Source organism: Sinocyclocheilus rhinocerous, unplaced genomic scaffold, assembly GCF_001515625.1.
Source record: "Sinocyclocheilus rhinocerous isolate Xijiao unplaced genomic scaffold, SAMN03320098_v1.1 scaffold1234, whole genome shotgun sequence".
NCBI classification, from domain to species: domain Eukaryota; kingdom Metazoa; phylum Chordata; class Actinopteri; order Cypriniformes; family Cyprinidae; genus Sinocyclocheilus; species Sinocyclocheilus rhinocerous.
The window spans coordinates 244014-257629 of record NW_015656153.1 but is presented as its reverse complement, the minus strand read 5'-3'; the positions used below and the strand labels follow the sequence as shown (position 1 = coordinate 257629).

At 35.6% G+C, this 13616-nt stretch overlaps 1 protein-coding gene across 1 annotated transcript in view; it reads right to left on the bottom strand.

Moving 5' to 3' along the window:
• Positions 1–13616, bottom strand: part of LOC107719490 (RNA polymerase II-associated protein 1-like) — a 26953-nt gene that overhangs the window by 8328 nt on the left and 5009 nt on the right. The window contains exons 6-20 of the mRNA XM_016526909.1: positions 10987–11211; positions 10198–10313; positions 8778–8876; positions 8540–8641; positions 8057–8224; positions 7787–7966; positions 6112–6246; positions 4714–4884; positions 4190–4347; positions 3896–4066; positions 2621–2816; positions 1921–2030; positions 927–1122; positions 818–850; positions 518–660 (exon numbers count right to left, since the gene is read on the bottom strand). Coding sequence (XP_016382395.1) covers positions 518–660; positions 818–850; positions 927–1122; positions 1921–2030; positions 2621–2816; positions 3896–4066; positions 4190–4347; positions 4714–4884; positions 6112–6246; positions 7787–7966; positions 8057–8224; positions 8540–8641; positions 8778–8876; positions 10198–10313; positions 10987–11211 — 2203 coding nt within the window. The remainder of the gene's footprint in view (positions 1–517; positions 661–817; positions 851–926; positions 1123–1920; positions 2031–2620; positions 2817–3895; positions 4067–4189; positions 4348–4713; positions 4885–6111; positions 6247–7786; positions 7967–8056; positions 8225–8539; positions 8642–8777; positions 8877–10197; positions 10314–10986; positions 11212–13616) is intronic.

Sequence of the window (13616 nt, the reverse complement as noted above, 5' to 3'; positions counted from 1 at the left end):
AAAACATATTAAATATAAAAAATTATATATAAATATATGTATGTGAGTGTGTGTAAACATGCATAAAATGTATGCAAATTTGTTAAATGCAGAGGTTGCAGTTACCAGCTTGTGAGCCAGTCTGAGCAGCAGATACAGCAGGTGGTGCTCGTGGCATAAAATCCAGGCACTCATGTGAGAAACAGAGGGCATGGCTCCGATACAAGACCGCAGATAACTCAGTACAGAGTCCGAGAGGATGAGAGGACTGAACTGATGAGAGACAAGAGAAAGAAATTTACCACCAAGTTTATCTCAGCTCTTTTTTTCGAGGCTGGTTCAGGTGTGTTTAATTGGGGTTGGAGCTAAACTCTTCAGGACACCGGTCCTCCAGGACCGAGTTTGGACACCCCTGGTCTAGCTTATGTGTCTGGAGCCACTATATAACAAAATGTGAATATTTTGTGTGACTGAAGTCACTGTAATCATACAATATATGAGACAAACGAGAGCTTTACGGCAAACATCAGAGACTTACGGAAGGAGGCTGTGACTGAAGGTCATGACAGACATGAGTTCATGTGCCTGATATTCACTGCCAGGCAGCAGCCAGGACACTAGAGCCAGCGATACTTGGTGGAACAAGGTGGCGTGTTTGGCCACCTCTGGATCAACTGGAACCTAAAAAGTATTAAGTCACAATAAAAGTAAGGCATTACAATTCATTTCATTAACTAACCGAATGCTTTTCAAATAAAACCAGCATATTTAAGACTTATATTTTCTGTTTCAAGCATAGTTAATGTTAATTAATCACAATGTATTGCATTTATTAAGCAAAGTAAAGATAACATATGATGAGAGGACTGAACTGATGAGAGACAAGAGAAAGAAATTTACCACCAAGTTTATCCCAGCTCTTTTTTTCGAGATCAAAATGAATTTACCTTCTTTATTAAGCCTTTGTGGATGGAGGTGATGGTGTTCAGCAGGTACAGGAGGGCAGTAGGGAGAGACAGAGGGGAGTTGAGCCCTGCTATTGTGCTGGAGGTCTTCATCCTCGAGCAGCCCAGACCTGGCAGACTGGCGACGACCTCCCCACCAGCCACACTCAGCCCGGGGTTACAGATCATAGAGCTGGACCTGCAGCAGGAGAAGAGAACATAATCACTATTATGTTCCAATTATTCAATATCTGTTCTTTTTGTATGGCTCAAAATTATCACTATAGACTTTAAATTACAAGTTACTTAGATCTAACATACAATATAAGCATTGTCTTATCCTATATTTATTTATTTAGTTAGTTATTTCCCATATGAGCGTCAATGACTATATTAATGGCAAAAATAATACAACATACAATTAAACTTCTAAAAAAATGATAGTCACTATAGAATTCAGGAAATATATTTTACTTGATTCTTTAAGCAAACAAGTAAACTGTAAAGAAAAACTAACAGTCATATATTAGTAATTTTATTGTGCATGTACACTGTAACACCACAAATAAAGTCATTATAATTGTAAAATTATTACTAACTTTACTAATCTTACAAAAAAATCTCACTACAATTATTATTTTATTAATATTACATTTATTTCATTGTTATATTATATTATGTTATATTATATTTAGTGCTGTCATAAGATTAATCGCGATTAATCGCATCCAAAATAAAAGTTTTTGTTTACATAATATATGTGTGTACTGTTTATATTATATTATATTATATTAATGATATTATATGATATTATATGATATTATATTATATATTGTTGTGGATATGTTAAATTCTCTTAATGCAGAAACTATCGGTCAATAGGTTTCTAAAAGTTAATAACTGATTTGTTTTAAAAAAACATGAATTAATAGGATATATATATATATAGTAACAGATGTAGTTAATCTCAGGAAATCTCAGTAATAGTTCACTGTACCTAAAGCAGCTGGTTATATTTTGCATGGCCTGATGGGATATCAGTGGCAGAAGCACGTATGAAGTTAGTGACTCGAGTTCCTGTAGACACTGCACCGGCTGGAAAGAGCTCTGACAAAGGAATCAGATCAGATCATTCACATTACATATGCAAAGGATGGTAATTATTTAAAATATCTGTAATTTTAGGCCCATTTGCGCTAAGAGTTTAAGTTACCACAACTACATTTTTATATAATCCAAAGGGATAAATATATGAAAGAAAAAAGTACGCAAGGCTGTGAATGGCACTCAATTTCTACTAGCAGTGTAAAAAAAAACCTTAAAATGCTTTTTTGTGAAGATACATTATCAGCAGCTATTTTGTGCAGACAGCATTATCTTGCCTTGAGGGATCTGACTGAATGCGCTGAATAACGTGGAATAATCTTTCATATTTTGGTGTTTATCACACCAGAAGCTTTAATGAAGGGCAGTTTGGACCTAAAAGAAGCCACTGATTATCCACTTTGATTCTGAGAGTTGAGCTCCTAATGTACTAAACATATGCATTTATTGATTGTACTTAAAAGTAGCTAAATATAAGCTTCAGGTAGATTTTACATGCGTCCAGAAGAACAGGCTGTTTTTAAAATAACCTTGTTTAGGGGCGCTGGTGTGACACTGGCTTTGATGCTTATTTCTCTCTTATTAATACCTACTTGTACACAGAGCTGTGAATAATACGCCTCCATGTAGAGCAGGTAGGATGGAAGCAGAATCAGAGCACTTGACATTTGAGCTGGGCCATCGAGTGCTCTCACACAGCCCTTGAGAGAGCTAATGACAGTGGGCTGGAGACCCATCACATGACTCCACACAACCGGAGGAGGTGGAGGACACTCTGCACCCTGAGCACTGTCAATACACACAGAGAATCAGCTCAAGGCCATAGCCAAAATTTATAGCACACAAATGAAACTGCAATATGAATATTAATAAAGCAAGACATAAATTATGGTGGTACATATTTCTCTTAATAAAAATTAAAACACTCTAACAGCTGTCAATCAGTTCCTGACAAACTGTAAAACCTAATCAAACAGAAAATAGTTCAAAATCTCTTTCTAGTTATTTTTTAAGGAATCCATGAAATCGCTTAATTAGTGCACTTTTCCTTTTCCTTTTTGTTCCAGCAGGACGTATGAAATAGCTAAATATATACATACTGTATAATGTAAGTACATAATCTTTAATTCATTTTTGTAACAAATACTTAAGTTTAATAATTGTATTAAATGTGATAAATAATGATACAGTTTTTATTAGTATTAGCATGATGTATTTCGAAACATGACAGTCAATGAATATTCCACTAAAACTGATTTAATAATATTTATTAATGTTTATAAACATTATTAATAATATAACAGTAAAGACATTTATCATTTTGCAAAAGATTTATATTTCAAATACATGCTGTTCTTTTAAACTATCTATTAATATTCTACAGTAATTAATAAAATATTAAGCAGCAGAACTGTTTTCAACATGGATTATAATAAGAAATGTTTCTTGAGCAGCAAATCAGCATATTAGAATGATTTCTGAAGGATCATGTGACACTGAAGACTGGAGCAATGACCGCTGAAAATGCAACTTTGCAATCACAGGAATTAATTACATTTTAAAATGTATTAAAATAGAAAATTGTTATTTTAAATTGTAATAATATTTCACAACAGTACTGAATTTTTAATCAAATACATCCAGTGAAAATAAGAGAATTCTTTCAAAAACGTAAAAAAAATCCTATCAACCCATAAACATTTGAACTGTAGTGTATATTAATAGTTTTGAAATATTTCTTAAATGATCAAAAGTAGCAATCAAAAACATACACTTAACATACATTTTTTTATTTATATAATGTGCAATTGTTGATACATCTGGACATTGTTTGATACAATGGTTACATCGTAAAAGTGTAGTCTCACCTGACTAGGTCTCTCTGCAGTTCTTCATGGCATCCTGCCGTTTGAGTGACCTGAGTCAGCAGCACGAGCAGCGCTCTGATTGGGTCCAGCTCCAGAAGCAGCACAGCCTCAGATGAAGCACACCGCCAGTTCCCAGCCTGCAACCTCTTCACCAGCACAGGATACAGGTCCCTGGAATGAAGCACACACTCACCGTCCGTCACTACAATCACATGCTTTGAATACATTCCCAAACATCTGTATATTCACAATTTGCACTGTATTTTAAAGTGTAAAGTTGCTGGTCCTCCTCACGTGTACAGATTGCAAGCCTGTCCGTAGCTGGCAGCCACTGCGAACAGCCTCAGCGCCTCTGTACTGCAGCGAAGAGCTTCACCTGCTTCCAGCAACATCTCTGATGGTTCCACAACCACGAAACGTGACAAAACCTCCTTCCCTCCTAGAGAGTTAAGCTAAGACACACAGACTAATTACGGCCAAGCTTGACTTTCAGATAGTATATACTTAAATGTATAATTTTAGAGTATAAGAACACCCTTAAGGAAGTTTTACTTTAATTTTCCACTTTAATTAACCAATTTTTTTATATTTGACATCAATAAAGCATAGTAGCCCACAGCAAGACTATATATATTCATATTTCAGCACAACAATATGGTTTGACATCTGAGTAGGAGACCTGTCACTTGTTTTAATAAGCATCATACTCATTTACTAAAGTGGGTGGGAGACCTGTCAATTTTGCAATAAGTATTATAATTATTCACAAGTAGTGGGTGCTTGACACTGTTAACCTACACAATTTAGTGGATACTTACTATTCTAGCACAAGCATGCCTCCCAGCACTTGCTAAAACACGAAGCAGCTTCATCGCCAAGGCAACAGGGAGCCTATACAAAGAGGATGGAGCCTGTGAGGTGGCAGGAGCCCAGGAGCAGGGAAGAAACTCAGCAATCACAGTGTTCATTAGCCGCGGACAGTCCAGGATCTGACCGAGAAAAAGGTTTGAATTTTAATGAAAAACAACAAAAATATTTGTGCAATTTCACCTGTTTTATCCATTGCCGGTTCTCCGTTGTCATGCTTGCCGGTTTCGCGTCAGTTTGGGTAACACTGCCACATAGTGGTGAACTTTGGAACAGCAGCGAATGAAATACCGAATTGAGCAAAATGATGATATCGTACCGTTTGAAATATAATATATACCGGTATTTTTCCAGTACCGGTATACCGCACATCCCTAGTGCAAACAATGTGTAAATTGTATCATTAGTCCAAATCTAAAGTAAAAACACAATGTAGCAGTGAAGTTCAGATCATAAGGTAATAGCAAAGTGCAGAGGATTCAGAACAGTGTTATTATTGTTGTATAGTGTTGCTATTGTACTTTTGGTATACTAAACTGGTATACTTAACATCTGCTAAATTGGAACAACTAATTTTGTACTTAATGCATCACCTGTTTTATCCATTGCCGGTTCTCCGTTGTCATGCTTGCCGGTTTCGCGTCAGTTTGGGTAACACTGCCACATAGTGGTGAACTTTGGAACAGCAGCGAATGAAATACCGAATTGAGCAAAATGATGATATCGTACCGTTTGAAATATAATATATACCGGTATTTTTCCAGTACAGGTATACCGCACATCCCTAGTGCAAACAATGTGTAAATTGTATCATTAGTCCAAATCTAAAGTAAAAACACAATGTAGCAGTGAAGTTCAGATCATAAGGTAATAGCAAAGTGCAGAGGATTCAGAACAGTGTTATTATTGTTGTATAGTGTTGCTATTGTACTTTTGGTATACTAAACTGGTATACTTAACATCTGCTAAATTGGAACAACTAATTTTGTACTTAATGCACTTTAATTGTGCAGATGTAGTACTGAAGTCCAACTAAAGATATACTGAAGTATATTTGATTGTGCAAAAGTGGAACTATTGCAAGTACACTTCAGGTACACTTTAAATGCCCTGTATTTCAAAGATCATACAATCCTCTTAAATGGTGACATTAAAACATATTTTAGGCTTAATATTAAGAAATGTACATTGTGCACAAGTATAAATAAAGTTAAATTATCCTTTTTATATCAAGTCTCAAGAGATATGACAGTAAATATGTTAATAGACTTGAAATATACTTAAATATATTTTAAATATATTATTTTCTTACTAGGGTATAAAATAACACTGGTTCAGAATTCAGCTACCTGTGTTGCTGCAGCAGTCGAGTGGCGAGCGATTCGGATCAGAACCTCCAGAATATCAAGAACAACCCGGGGTGAGGGCCGCACCACCTCCAGGATATACCGCAGCCGAGTAAGACCCTGCATCTTCAGAAAGCCCTGATGGCAACATAGAAATTTCAGTAATTCTGCATAAGCAGCAACTAACTTTGCAGAAAGAAGGCAATCTAAAGCTGGGGACATACTACATGACTAGCTGAAACATTCTAAGACTGACCTCAACACACTTAATGACTGTTTCCATCGACTGGAACAGATTTTAGTCTTTGACAATCGGAAAGGAGCACAAACCTAATGACTGAGTCACTCCACTACACAACACACTTAACGACTGGCGCGTCACGACTGGACAAATTCTGCCAAACAAAAAAACAAAAAACAACTCGCAAAACACTGCGGACAACACTGGTGCGCTTTTACCTATTGAAACATTAAGGTCTGTTTTACTTTTCTTATGTGCTTAATTTAACAGAAAACATTCTGGGTTTTTTTCTGCTATGTTGGTGATCCTAATAAATGTCATAGCAATGTGTTTCGAATATGTTTTGCATTAAGTCCGAAGCTTCTCTTTCTTTTTTGGAATTATTGAGTGAGTAGACACATTTCATTATGTATTTTCAAATGCCTAGGCCTATATTTAATTCCCTTAATTATAACATTTCTAGCCTATTTTTAAACGTTTAGTCCAGCAATAGTTTATTAATTATCTCATGTATGTCTAAAATCAGGGATTTAAATATGAATTGGTTCTAAGTAAAAAAGGTAGGTAAAATTTTTTTCGTTACATTAGGCTACTCGAGTTTGGCTACCGGTTAGAACGAAATAAAACATCACTTAATAAATTCAAGGCACTCTAATTTCCCCATCCATTTGACACAAAACTATTATATATAATTAATATATTTATAGAATAATTTTATTTCGTCATATTCGTGATTTATGATTTAGGCTATTCGTTCCTATATTCGTTATGAAGAAAATTCGTTAGCCGCCTTAGCCTATTTGTTATGAAGTTGATTTAAAATTCTTCATAACAAATTTAAAGAAGTTAAAAGTTGAGAAAAAATGGAAATAGCCTGTAGATAGGCCTATAGGCTAATTACATTTTTTCTTAACTTTTATTAGACTGCAGATCGAAATAAGAGAATTATTGATAATCTTTAAAATTAGAGAAATCACTGACATAATTTAGGCTATAATTTTCTTCGACTGCAGAGAAAACTAAACCATTTAATTTGCAGTGTTAACGAATTAAAAGAAAGTCAAGAAAGAAATAACAACAACAACTATTGAGATTTTTCTTGTAATCAAGAAAAAAATATGACAAAATTACAAAACGAATGGTGAATGATGTTTGACAGTGAACGCATCTGCTCTGTATAGCTGCAATCGCTGGTGTCAGTCGCAAATATTAAACATGTTTAAAAAAATCTTTGTGAAAACGACTGGTTCTTTAATTCTAAGATTATAATCTTTAGATACCACACACTATGCAACTTTTTCTGCTGACTGTAAAACAGCGACTGAGCCCAACTGGAACAGACCTGGTCCGATTGGGCACGATCCGTCATCAAGACCAATCCATTCATAATCGACCTGACAGTCGTGTAGTGTGTTCTCGGCTTTAGACCCCAGTTACCTTGACAACATCCTGCCTAGCAACATCATGATCTGTTTTTTTTTCTTCTTTCTCTTTAGTAGTTTCTTTCATGGTCTCATCCAAGCCTTCATCATCCTCGTCCTCATCCTCCTGAGCAGTGGGCAGTAAAGGAAAGGTTGCCATCCCGAGCAGCCATGAGAAAGCATTATCCAAGCACTCCTAGGATGAGACAAATCGGAAATGTTGTGGTTACTTGTAACTTCTTGTGGCAAAAGTGCATAAACGATATGCAAGATGATTGTTTCTTACTTCATCGTCAGATGAAACCAGCAGAGCTCGCAAGGCATGCACTGCTGCTGACATCACACCCTCCACACTGTCATCCAGGGAGAACCGCAGAAGAAAGAGGACTCCAGCATCCAATAAAGAAGACAAGACGCTGCCCTTCAGAGAGGAAATGTACTCACCAGCCCGGGCCTGATGGAGAACACGTGTACAGAGTTTATGAGAGACAAATCTACAGAAACAGAAAGAAACAGCCACAAACCCTCTTTTGGCATTAAAAATCAAGTCATGATTTACTAAAGACAAGCAGTAAATAATTAGCAATGAAAAGGCGTGGATATACATGTCTTAACCCAGACAGACAGATAGATAGATGTGCATCTTTAAGAGGATCCAGCATTTACTCTCTCATAATACCATCTTTGTGGACTCAAATCTACAAGAAATATAATAGCTTTTCACAGCAACTCAATGAACTTTTGTTTTGATTTTGAAATGCTTGTTTACTTTGGCCAGGACATTAGCGAGAGTGCTGACGGCCAGATTGCGCTGTTGGTTCAGCTGACTGCGAGAGAGGAGGAAAAGCTCTTGCAGCGAGTAGCCAGCCAGCTGGAACAGAGGAGAGAGAGAAAATTAGTTAGCATTACACATATACAACAACTACACACGCCTGCATTTGACTAATACAAACTCCTTTTAAAAGAAGTACTGGCATCAGTTCTAGAATTTAGCTGAACCTACTCACCTCTGGCTCCTCTCCATGGTGATGCAAGCCTAAATGGGTGGGCAAGTCTTTGGTGGGTGGGATGAGAGTGCCAGCAAAATCAAAACGTGCTTGCATAGCCTTTAATAAAGCATTCATGCAAACAAGAACATAGAATAACATTATTAAAGTCAGTACAAAAGGAAATGTCACCCTATTTTCTAAATGAATGTTGTAGATCTTGCTTCATGCATGTTTAACTTTTTTAATTTAGTTTTGACCTTGTAATTTTTGTTCAAAATGTTATAACTTGATCTTCCAATGAGATGACAGACTTCTCTCTGGTGATGTATGCCAGACTTCTCCAATCATTTTGCATGCATGCAGCAATGTGAGTTGTAGGGGTGGGCGATATACTGGTAGACACGATTAACCGGTAGAAATTTGTCAACCGGTAGAGATTTTGTACTATCTTTCTATCATGGTTACACGCTCACGTGATGTTGCTGTGCTACGTGATCACGAAAACGTATTGGTTTGTACGTGCTCATAGAGCGTGGAGGTATTAAACTGCTTTATAGGCCTTGTTATATTTATAGGAAGTTATATTTGCTGCTTTATAGGCCTTGAACAGTTAAATACACAGACACACTTGTCAAAATGCCCGTCTTTGCAAGTATCCTCGTAAACACAGTAGGTCTTAAGTGAAAGCAAACAGCTGAGAAAGAAACTGTGTCACAGTATATTGGATCAGGGCAGCTCTTAAAGTGACAGCAGTCTAATATCCCTGCTGTCTGTCATTCATGTTAATCAAACAACAAAAGAGAAAATCTCTCACTGCTTTTGACTAAATGACTTTTGTAACTTTAATAAGAAGAAATATATATTTAATTGACAGTGATGAATATGCAGTGTTTTTATAAATTTGATTATTTTATACAATGTATGTAGCATTTCTTATTTGTTTGTTCTACTGTAGTTTTTTGTCCTTTTGGTTGTAGTTAGTTTGTTTTGTTATTATTATTTAATCGCTGACTGTGTCATCAGTGAGCTTGAGTTTTTTTATTTTTTTATTTAGGTTAGTATTCGTTTTTGTGATATTGACACTGGTGAAAAGAATTATGAAATTTCTATGGCATCAAAACTTTTGATATCATAAAGACCTTATTTAAAGCAAAAATAACTATATTGTGATATATCTCGTTACCGTGAAATAAAACGACTCATACCGTGATATATGATTTTGGTCATATCCCCCACCCTAAGTAAGTTGTATGGGATATTTTTACATAATTGTGAGAAGCCAAATAATTTGAAGTATAATTCATGTCTGTAGCACAAACAATGCAGTATTAGTTACAGTATGTGCCATTTTTGGGGTTTTAAAAAAGTAAGTTCTACTGATGCTTGCCTTAACAAGCACAACTAAATAAAACAACTCCCAAGATTTAGTGGTTTGTACCTTTTTGGTGCTCTGCTCCCTGGGTGCAGGAAGGTCTCTTGTCCATTCCAGTTTTTCTGGCTCCACCTTGTCCATGTGAAGCCATTCCTTTTGAGGCTTGATTGGCAGCTCCTCCTCTGTAAATAATCAATAACACCAATATTACAAATGATTAATAGTAACAGAGAGCAACAAAAAACACTAGAATTTCAGTTAGTTTAACAGCCTATTCCAGTTCCCATGTATATTGACATATACAGCACCACATGCTGACAGCAGTGCAACTACGGAGGGACTGTTCTCTGAACAGTAACCCCTGATGTGCTTCATCCATAAACGTCAATGAGTTCCTCTTATCTCTATTACCTTAAAACAAATTGGTGCTTGCTCTAGCTAACTCTGCTCTAATCAGTCTAATTGAAACTGATGCATCTGCCTTAGCATGCTGGCCTCACAGCTTAGCTGGACAGATCTGCAAAGTGTACAGTCCTGAATATGTGTGGTGAGTTCCAAGCCGAGGGTGAATAACGAACTGGAAACCATCCAGCTTGTGCTGACAAGATTGAGAAGACCACATCCGGTACATTAGTTTTACTTTCTAATGCTATATGCATGCAGACCAGTCCAAAGTCCCCATTCAGCTTTCTTCATGAAACTAAAGCAATGCTGTAATACTGAGTAGTACGTGTCAAATAAATCTCAAATACGTAGGTTGACTGTGTGTGTAATAACATTTTTACAACATTTATTCACCATGCAGTGGTAGATGATGTGATCTGTCTCTGCCAAACAAGCTCTGAACTCACTTACCTGTAATTGGAGGTTGAGCTACAAGCTGATTCTCATCTTCCTCATCATCCTCCATGGTATCCCTCTGAGACTCCTGAGCTTTTATTGTGTGGTCTAACTGTGGAGACGTGCTGTTAGGCAGAGGTTCATTCAGGAAGTCTTCTCTTTGCACAGGACCAGACGCTGACTCAGATCCTGGGGTTCTCTGTGCCTTTCGAGATCTCACGAAGTCTACTAATCTGGGGCCTGAGATAAAATAACAACATGAGGGCGAAGTGAACAAAATGTCACTGTTACAAAAGGCATGTTCCACAAATTAGGTCAAAAAATGAAGATATAAATAAAACAAATAAAATCAACAACACAAAATGTTAACAAAATGGTCAAAGAAGGCTGCTTAAACTTCAGCTCAGGAGGTCAAATTATGGACACTTTTAATTAAATATTTATTTTATATGAGGTTTGCAATCCTGCTAAAATATGGGATATTTCTTAGCAACAAATATTAAATATATCTACCGATCAAAAGTTTGGTGTCAGTAGAATTTTTTAATGTTTTTTTAAAGAGATATTTCACCCAAAAATAAAAAATTATATTATTAATTACTCAGCCCCATGTCCTTCCAAACCCATAAGACCTTCGTTCATCTTCGGAACACAAATTAAGATATTTTTGGTCTTGCGGGTTTGGAACGACATGAGGGTGAGTAATTAATGACAGAATTTTCATTTTTGGGTGAACTATCCCTTTAAAGTTTTATGTTCAACAATACTGCATTTATTTGACCAAAAATACAATAAAACTTCAATTTTCAGAAGCCATTACTGTCTCTGGTGACACATGACCCTTTAGAATTCTTTATAATATGCTGCTTTGGTGCTCAAATATTTCTTATTATTATCAATGTTGAAAACAGTTAAAGGGGTCATATGATGCGATTTAAATTTTTCCTTTCTCTTTGGAGTGTTACACGCTCTTGGTGCATAAAGAAGATCTGTAAAGTTGCAAAGACTAAAGTCTCAAATCCAAAGAGATATTCTTTATAAAAGTTAAGTCAACCACGCCTACCTAAAACGGCTCGTTCTAACACGCCCCCACATAGGCCAATCACAGCACACCTCGCTTTTTCAGACCGATGAGCTTTGTAAAAATCGAAGCGTTTCAGAAAGGTGGGGCATAGAGGAGAAACAATAATGTGGAAAATAATGTGTTTTTTTAACCTTAAACCGCATAAACACATTTCATTACACCAAATAATGTTTTTTTTAGCAGCATCATATGACCCCTTTAATATTTTTGTGGGAACTGATATATTTTTTCAGGATTCTTTGACAAATCGAAAGTTCAAAACACATTATTTTATTTGAAATTAAAATCTATTTTAACATTATAAATGTCTTTACTATCACTTTAGATCAATTTAATGCATCCTTGCTGAATAAAAATATGAATTTCTTTAAAGAAATCTTAATGACCCCAAACTTTTGAATGGTAGCGTGCATCAAAATTAACCCTCTACCGCATGGTGTAGCCATATGGCAACATACTCTTTGTGTTCATTTCCTTGCCACTGTGTCTTTAAGAGAACATTCTCGTTTTTTTTGTTGGAAAGAGAAGACCTTAGTTTAGCCAATGATGTGCTTTGATTAAGTCACATGACATGCAGTTTTTTTCTGTGGCGAGATTTCTGACAGACTGCTGTCTCTTGTCGGTAGTTGCTGAAAGCAAACTAAAACGTCAGTAACAAACAAGGACCAGTCCGTGTCACTTCCACAAAAAAATCTAAAACATCACTGTTATGATGTTATGATGACATATTCACCTCTCAAAAAAGTTTTTATAAAATTCGTTTTTGGTAAATCATTCAAATGTATGTGTTGCCAAGTGGCAACACTGTGCAATAGTGGAATGACATTATTACAATAGTTTATGGGTGATGTCCATAGTCTTCCTCTCAAGAGATTGCATAATGCTGAATTTTCATGAACTGCAATGTTTTTGGTTTTATGTCAATGTTTTATGATACATGATATACAGTATTATATTTGTTTTAACTGTATAAATTTGCAGTTTAAATAACATTCATGAAAAATGTAATGAAATTAAAACAAATATAAATCATTGTTCAGCAAAAAAAGAATAGAATAAATAAAAGCACAAGTTGTTGGAAAGTATGTATAAGGTGTCAATTATAAGTAAGTACTGTGTTAAAGCTTATAATAGCACCAATTGAATCAACACAAACAACATTTCTGAGGGAAAATATTAATTATAAGTAAGCTTACACTTATTCTAAGTTAGATCCGCTATTGTATGCTGTTGCCGTATGGCAACATATCATAAAGTACCTTAAAATAATATTTTTTTCCAATTTTTTTTTTTTACAGCACTTCAAGTTAAGCCATTCTTAGAAAAGAAAAAGATTCAAATATTTTTTTCTATAGGTCTATCATAATGCATGCGGTAGAGGGTTAAATATAATTTATACAATTACTATGCTAGAATGGGTTTGCAAATACAACGGTTGCACATTAGGCAAGGCAAGGCAAGGCAAGTTTATTTATATAGCACATTTCATACACAATGGTAATTCAAAGTGCTTTACATAAAAGAAAAGAAAAAAAATAATCACAACAATAAAACAAGGAAT